This window comes from Paralichthys olivaceus, chromosome 22 (genome assembly GCF_024713975.1).
Source record: "Paralichthys olivaceus isolate ysfri-2021 chromosome 22, ASM2471397v2, whole genome shotgun sequence".
Taxonomy (NCBI): Eukaryota; Metazoa; Chordata; class Actinopteri; order Pleuronectiformes; family Paralichthyidae; genus Paralichthys; species Paralichthys olivaceus.
Genome location: NC_091114.1, coordinates 16547324 through 16554273, shown reverse-complemented (window position 1 = coordinate 16554273; position 6950 = coordinate 16547324). Strand labels below are relative to the sequence as shown.

At 44.1% G+C, this 6950-nt stretch overlaps 1 protein-coding gene across 1 annotated transcript; it reads left to right on the top strand.

Moving 5' to 3' along the window:
- The first annotated feature begins 22 nt into the window (after positions 1-22).
- LOC109643123 (protein mono-ADP-ribosyltransferase PARP14-like) lies at positions 23-6477 on the top strand. The gene is made up of 8 exons (XM_069518253.1): positions 23-37; positions 332-621; positions 1127-1275; positions 1403-3361; positions 3507-3749; positions 3852-4076; positions 4229-4271; positions 4731-6477. The coding sequence occupies exons 2-8, from the start codon at positions 444-446 to the stop codon at positions 5864-5866; spliced, it is 3933 nt and encodes a 1310-aa protein (XP_069374354.1). The 5' UTR covers positions 23-37; positions 332-443; the 3' UTR covers positions 5867-6477.
- Positions 6478-6950: the final 473 nt, after the last annotated feature.

The following is a 6950-nucleotide window of genomic DNA, read 5'->3' as shown; positions in this document are numbered from 1 at the left end:
GTGTCGTAGAGAACGCACCTGTAAACTCACAGCACAGGTAAGGTCAATATTTAATTGTACTGTGTCCCATCTGAAAATATTCTCTTAAAAGACAAAGATCGTTCTTCTCTGGGTGAATTTGAATTAGTTTTATTTTCATTCTTCATTTTATAGTTTTCTCCTCTTACTTTGTCTAGAAAAGTGCCTGACAAATAAAGCTTATTACATGGAGGTTATATTTCAAGGAGTCATGTCAAAATTTAGATTACACCATCTGTTACGGGGTAAACATGTCCTTCTGTCCAGCTGTGGTATCCAGGGAGACATGTGGACCTCCCTTCTGTCGTCCTAGTGGAAGATATCCGCAGGATAGCGCAGACAGCCCGACAGCCACAGAGTCCAAGTGTTGCGCTGCTCCAGGGTGAAAAGCTGGGACGCACGACACGTCTCCCCTCAGCAGGACCATGGAGGATCTTTACCAGTATCCAGTTTTCTTCGAGTGCCAGAGTCCGGTGCCTCGGGAGCAGAGGAGGGGGATCGAGAAACACTTCTCCCTGCGCGGCAGATCAGGCGGAGGAGACTGCGGGCCGCTGACCAGTGTGCGGGATAATGTGTTCAGTGTTGCCTTCAGGAGCCTGAAAGGTCGGTCCCCGCTCACGCACATTACTGATTCACTCACGTTCGGTGTTGTGTTACCTGTGGAGTCTCTTGTAATGTGCGCACGATAAACACACGTGCGTTAAAACGACACGATTCTAATTTATTCAAGTGTCATGAAAGTTTAGAACCGAAGTTTTTCATTTTCAGTGTCCCTTGGTTTCTGGGAACTTTGTGTGAAGGGAACGTTCAAAAACAGAAAAACACTTTCACTTTCGTTTGTGGGACAAACAAAGTCTGTGCTGAGTTCTTCGACTTCTACGCAGGAGAAATAAAAATGTGAAAGAAGAATGACGAAGTTAAACATCTCTGTACTTTTGATTCATCTGATAGTTCGTTCCTGAAACTTCTCTCACTGTTTACTTCTCTTACTTCCTGTTGTTGTTTCCTGCCCTTATGTCTTCCACCTTTCTTGAATTACCTCGCCCTCGCTTGTGTTGCCAAAAAAGATGAGCAATAATTCTGGTATTTATATTTTTTCCCTTCTCAGTTCAGCAACGTGTCCTGCAGAGGTCTGAGCATGTGGTGGAGTGTGCAGGTGAGACTCTGGTGCTCAGTGTACGAGACAGCCCGGAATCTGACGCCTCTCCTCCCATCGCATCCTCCACCCCGAGCCACGACTCAACATCTCCAGTGGAGGTCAGTACAAAAAGACGTTTGTCATCTAATGTTGTTTTATAAAACTAGTTTAGTGTATTTCAAGGTCTTTTTCTCCTGCAGACCACAAATTATGATCATGGTTTTAATACAATTTTTCTTTTAACAGAGTCTACAGTCTATTCCTGCCTCCACTCCGCCACCAGGTGGTGAAGAATATGAACTACGACCTGATACCTACCTCCTTCAATATCTGAAGGAATGTCCAAAGGCAGGGGCAGAGCTGGAGGCGGAACTTGCCTCTATGGACTGCACTGCTCAGCTGTTCCCAGAAGAGGGCAGAGTTTTAGTGAGGAGATCAGCTCAACCTGCTGCTGGAGCAGAAAGTAGAAGTTTGAGAGCTGAGGTAGACAAACTCTTAGATGGCTACCACTGCCACTTTGAGTTTGAGCCTCTCAAAGTCAAAGCTTTGCTTCAGTCCTGCAGCTCTGGTCACACCACAGGTGATGTGAGGGTGTTCGGTGAAATCGGGATGGCTGTTGTGGTTGGTAAACGTTCACAGGTCAATTCCAGGTTGAAGGATGTAGAAGACTCTACTGTTAAATGTAGAAGGTCCCGATTGAGTGAGAAGCAAACCAGCACTCGTCGATTCAGTGAGGCCAAACTCCGCCTCCTCTGGAGAGAGATTGAGGACGGTTTGGGACGAAGTTTTCCAGGAGTTAAGGTCACACGGGGAGATGCAGGTCAGGTGGGTTTAGAAGGGTCTGTGGAGGATATTCTGGAGGCTGGAGATTGGATCTCTGATAAACAGAATCTGGTGTTAGAAAGGAGAGTTCCTAACATGAGCCCACGTCTCTTGGCCTTCGTGAGGAAGGCTTATGGAGGTCCAGGGGAGCTGCGGGACTTTCTAGGGGCTGGTGACGAGGTGGAAATAGAGTTACGAGACACAGAGCTTCGTTTCTTCTCCCTCTCTCCTGATAAACTGGACGACCCAGTAAATGAAATGCAAAAAAAGTTCAAGGAAATCAAAATTGACTTACCTATTAACGCTGCTGCTTCATCTGAGCTGTGGGAAAAGCTCAAGTCCAAGACAAATGAGATGAACCGAGGGCAGTGTAGGGTTCAGGCAGTGTGTTGCTCGGACAGCAGAGTGTGCTTACTGGGCCACACCCGAGAGTTTGAAGAGCTGAATGAAACTGTCAAAGAGTTTATTTTGCAAAACGCAATAAATCTCCCTTTCCCAGAGTTAGCACAAGAGTTACAGGAATTTCTGACGCTGCATGGTTTTGACCTTTCAGACGTTACCTTCCATCCTCTGACTCTTTCCTCTGGGTGCATGTTGGTTATGGAAGGTCCATCCAGCAAAGTGACTGAGATCAGGAACCTGTTGGGTCCATTTCTCGACTCCCTTGTCCAGGACACCACTGACCTGATGGCGTTTTTGAATTTGAGAGTAGGAAACCAAACAAGTGCTAGCTCTGGCCTTTGTGACGGCCTCCAGGTGGTGGTGTGTCAGGTTGACCTTAGCGAACAGAATGCTGATGCCCTGGTTGATGCTGCCCATGAAGATCTGCAGAACCCTGGTGATGTTGACGCTGCAGCGGGTAAAACAGGCGGTCCTGAAGTACAAAGGGAGAGAGTCGTCTTAGTGAAACAGGCCTGGAAAGTTCCTACAGGTGACGTGATGGCGGCCACAGCGGGGGACTTACACTTTGCGGGTAGCAGAGAAACGTCCTTGCTGGAAAAAACTGTCCAGTTCACTCTGAATGTGGCAGAAAGGATGGAGCTCAAGTCTATAGCCATGCCCTGTATCAGCCCGGGTCTGTTAGGTGTGTTGGTGAACGGGTGCTCTGAGGCTATTGTGTCCGCTGTGAAACAGTTTTGCACTCAGGGCGGACGAAGTCTGAGCACAGTGATCCTGATAGATAACAGAGCAGAGGTGGTGAGGGCCATGCAGAAAGCATGCGGCAGACTTCTACAAGGGATAAGTCCCGGAAACACTACACAGCACGATTTAGGGTTCCAGATGGATGCAGCTTCCCAACATTTGGCAAGTGAAGCCACTGCTGGAGCCACTGGAGACAATGTCCATGTTGAGGCTGTTCAGGGAACTATTGAAACCCAGCAGGTTAGAAACTTTATAAATTGTTAAAGAGAGTCATTTACTTGTGAATACTGCAGCTGTCAGTTTGTGAGAGAACGAAGAACCTAGATAAATATAAATTAGAGATAACAAGGACGTACAATCCCTTCATCTTCTGCTTCCCTCGTAGGTGGATGCCCTGGTGTCTCCCATGGTTGGATACGATCCTCTGTCTACAGCTGTTGGCAACACTTTGTCCAGCATAGGGGGCTACCAGTCTAATTTGATTCCTCTGTTTATAAATGAACAAGGAGAAGAATCTATGGCCGGTGATGCGGTTCTGGTGGAGGGTGTCACTGGACTTCAATCTAAAGCAGTCTTCTTCCTCAACCTGGTTCCCTGGGATGATGACGAAGAGGGAACTGCAGTCCAGGTGAAACAGTGGTTTTCATTTGTGCTTTCCACCTTTCTTCACCATAATCCAGCTCTTGCTACATGCCGCCATGAAGTATCGTTGAATTCTGACCTTTCGCAGGTTCTGAGACTGGGCATCTACAAAATCCTAACTTCCTGCGAGAACCGAGGGTTTGGATCTGTGGCTCTCCCTGTGCTCGGGGCGGGGCTTGCCTTGGGTTTTCCGCACAGAGTGGTTGCCAGGGTTCTACTGGAGGAGGTCCATGACTTTAAACAGAACCGAGCTGGTACAGCGCCGCTCCTGGTTCGAATCGCCATCCACCCCACTGACACTAAGGCTCGTGAGGTAAGAGATGCAATGTGCCATAAAATGTCTTTTCCTGATTTAGATTTTTTTCTGTGAAAGCAGCAGGTGAAATTCACATGTTCACTATGAAACATCAGCGCATCTTCTCAGCGTCAGATATGAACTGTAACCGCCGCTCCTTGTTTCCACAGGTCTTCAACGGATTCATAAAGAATATGCATCAACCAGATGAAGGTGAGTAGAAATCATGTCTCACAGCACCCACAGTTCTTTTCTGGTAACTAAAGCTAACATTAATGAAATGTCGTCGTTAAATGAGGAAGAAAGTTATGATATTAGAAGAATAGAAGTTATTATAATAATAAGAAAAAGTCTCAATATTAGGAGAATAAAGATGAAAATAGTTTTTAAAGAGAAAGAGAACCTGAGTTCGCTTGAGTTTCACTTCTTGTGGATCAGTCTCCTTGTTTTTACCAAACCCGTGAATGTCACGCAGATGTAATCAGAGACACTCCCGAACATTCTTGTTATATAAAGACTTTATTCTCTAAATCTCAGTGTTTGAGTGACCCTGATACTCTTACCTTGTAATTAGTCACTGTGCTGTAGACGAATAACATGTTTTCAAAATATCTGACTTGATCGTTTCTCTTATTTCCATAAAACTAAATGATCATTGTATCCATGTTACAGATACGAGTACGTTTGTTTGTGTTATTCTTACTCACTGTCATCTTCACTATTCTCCTCCAGCGACGGGTTCACTGAGAATCCTCTTGCTGGGAAAAACTGGATCTGGGAAAAGCACCCTTGGTAACAGTCTGTTTGGGGTCGAGGAATTGTTTGCAACAAGCTACTCTTCCAGGTCTAGAACAATTAAATGTCAAGAAGAAACCAGACCTGTAAATGGAAGAAGCATCACTTTGATCGACACTCCTGGTTTTTTTGATACGGACCAGTCTGAGGTGGACATGAAGGCTGAGATAACGAGGTGCATCGTACAGTCCGCCCCTGGGTTTCATGCTTTTCTCATTGTGCTTAAAGTAGAAAGATTCACTGAGCAGGAACAGGCCACCGTCACTAAAATACTTCATAACTTCTCTGACGAAGCTCTGAAATATGTCGTAATCGTCTTCACTCATGGTAACCAGCTTCTGGAAGGGGAGAAAATTCAGGAGTTTGTCAGTCAGAATAAGAATCTGAGCGATCTGGTGCAGAAGTGCGGTGGCCGGTGTCACGTCTTCGATAACAGATACTGGAATAACAGTAACAAGAACAGCTACAGGAACAACCAGTTCCAGACAGAAGAGCTTCTGAGCACAATAGACAAGATGGTGATGGGAAATAATGGGGGCTACTACACCAATGAGATACTGCAAGAAGTGAATGAGCAAAGAAAGATGGAGGAGTGGCGTCTGCAACTGTCAGCAGGAAACAAATCACCGGGAGAGATCAGACAACAGGCTAAAACCAATGTGCTTGACAGGCTTTTGATCCAACTCACAGGAACTGCAGCAGGAGTAATATTAGGAGCTTTATTTGGTGCAGCAATGACGATGGGAGTAGATATCTCATCTGTGAACAACTATTCAGATTTACATAAAGTGAACTATTTTAAACTAGCAAAGGGAGTCGTCTCAGCAGTGAATGGAGATAAAGTGCTGGGGGTCGCTACTGGAGCCTTGATGGCAGCAGGAGGAGTAGTAGGAGGAATAGCAGGAGGAGCTGCTGGATATGATGCAGGGAGGGAAGCTGATTCATATCAGGATGCAGCTAAGAAGGCAGCTAATGCTGTCATTGAGGGAAGCAAACTTTTAAAACTGAAGTAACTGATTTCCTGGCCACTAGGTGGCAGTGGAACAACCTGGAAACATATAACGTTTACTCCATTTTCACAGCTTGTTTTTTTGTTTCCAACATTTATGCTGGAAAATCTTTTTAGCTGCTAAATGTTCACCAGCCAGTGACTAACTTTTCTGCTCTATATTATATTTTGATTGATAAAATATGAGGTACCAGAGTCAAGAGTTAATCCGTCTGTTCTTCTAAGGGCTTCATGAATGTATGTTTGAACTGCACCTACAAGCTCTGGTTAACAGGGGGCTCCCTACAGCAGCAACATGCTTTGTTAAATCAGATGCCACTGAAACAGTCAGACCCAGTTGCAACTACGAAACCTTGATTTGTACAGTTTCTGATTCCACAGGGTTTTTTTTAAAACCTTTTTTTAATCTTTTGTTCTTGGGTTTAATTTTCCTTGACACAAACAGGCCTTGTTATTTTCCTGGGAGGTCTGCAGTACCTCTGGGCTGCATCATGTACTCTCTGAACCTTTTCTGCACATTTATCAGCTCCCAGACTTTTCTCATGTGTTAACCTGAATGCTGAGCTGATGTACGCACTTGTAAGAATGAATAAAGTAACAACTGACGACAATCAAGACGTTTACAAGTCTTCAACAAACTGTATGAACTTTGTCAAAAATATGACCTTCGTGTTACTGCCTCAGTTAATGTGTATTTATACAATCTCCTGTCTTATTCCTTATTTTACCATTTATTTGGCAAATACTTCTCCCTCCCTGACTAATGTGTTTCATAATAATAATAATTAATAATAGTAGATAAAAGTATAATAAAACTTTTATCTTTGTCTGAAGAAGTTTAAAAAACAGAGAAGCAAGAAATATAAAATAATGATGAAATATGCATCACAATCACACAGTAACTTTCTCTGACTTCAAAAAAGTGATTATAAGATGCATTTAAAAATAATTATCATCATAAACTTTATTTCTACATTTCTTAACAAAGTGACAGATTGTTTTACAAGAGGATATTCATCATATGTATATAAATATATATATATACTCCTCACTGATCCAACCTGTTCCTCCCGCTCCAGTAGATGAAA

What these genes read in the sequence shown, in the direction of transcription:
- LOC109643123 (XM_069518253.1), top strand. Translation starts at nt 444, where the DNA reads ATGGAGGATCTTTACCAGTATCCAGTTTTCTTCGAGTGCCAGAGTCCG. An exon ending in TGCCTTCAGGAGCCTGAAAG is followed by an intron (nt 622 to 1,126) that starts GTCGGTCCCCGC and finishes TTCCCTTCTCAG; the next exon opens with TTCAGCAACGTGTCCTGCAG. An exon ending in GAACTATTGAAACCCAGCAG is followed by an intron (nt 3,362 to 3,506) that starts GTTAGAAACTTT and finishes CTTCCCTCGTAG; the next exon opens with GTGGATGCCCTGGTGTCTCC.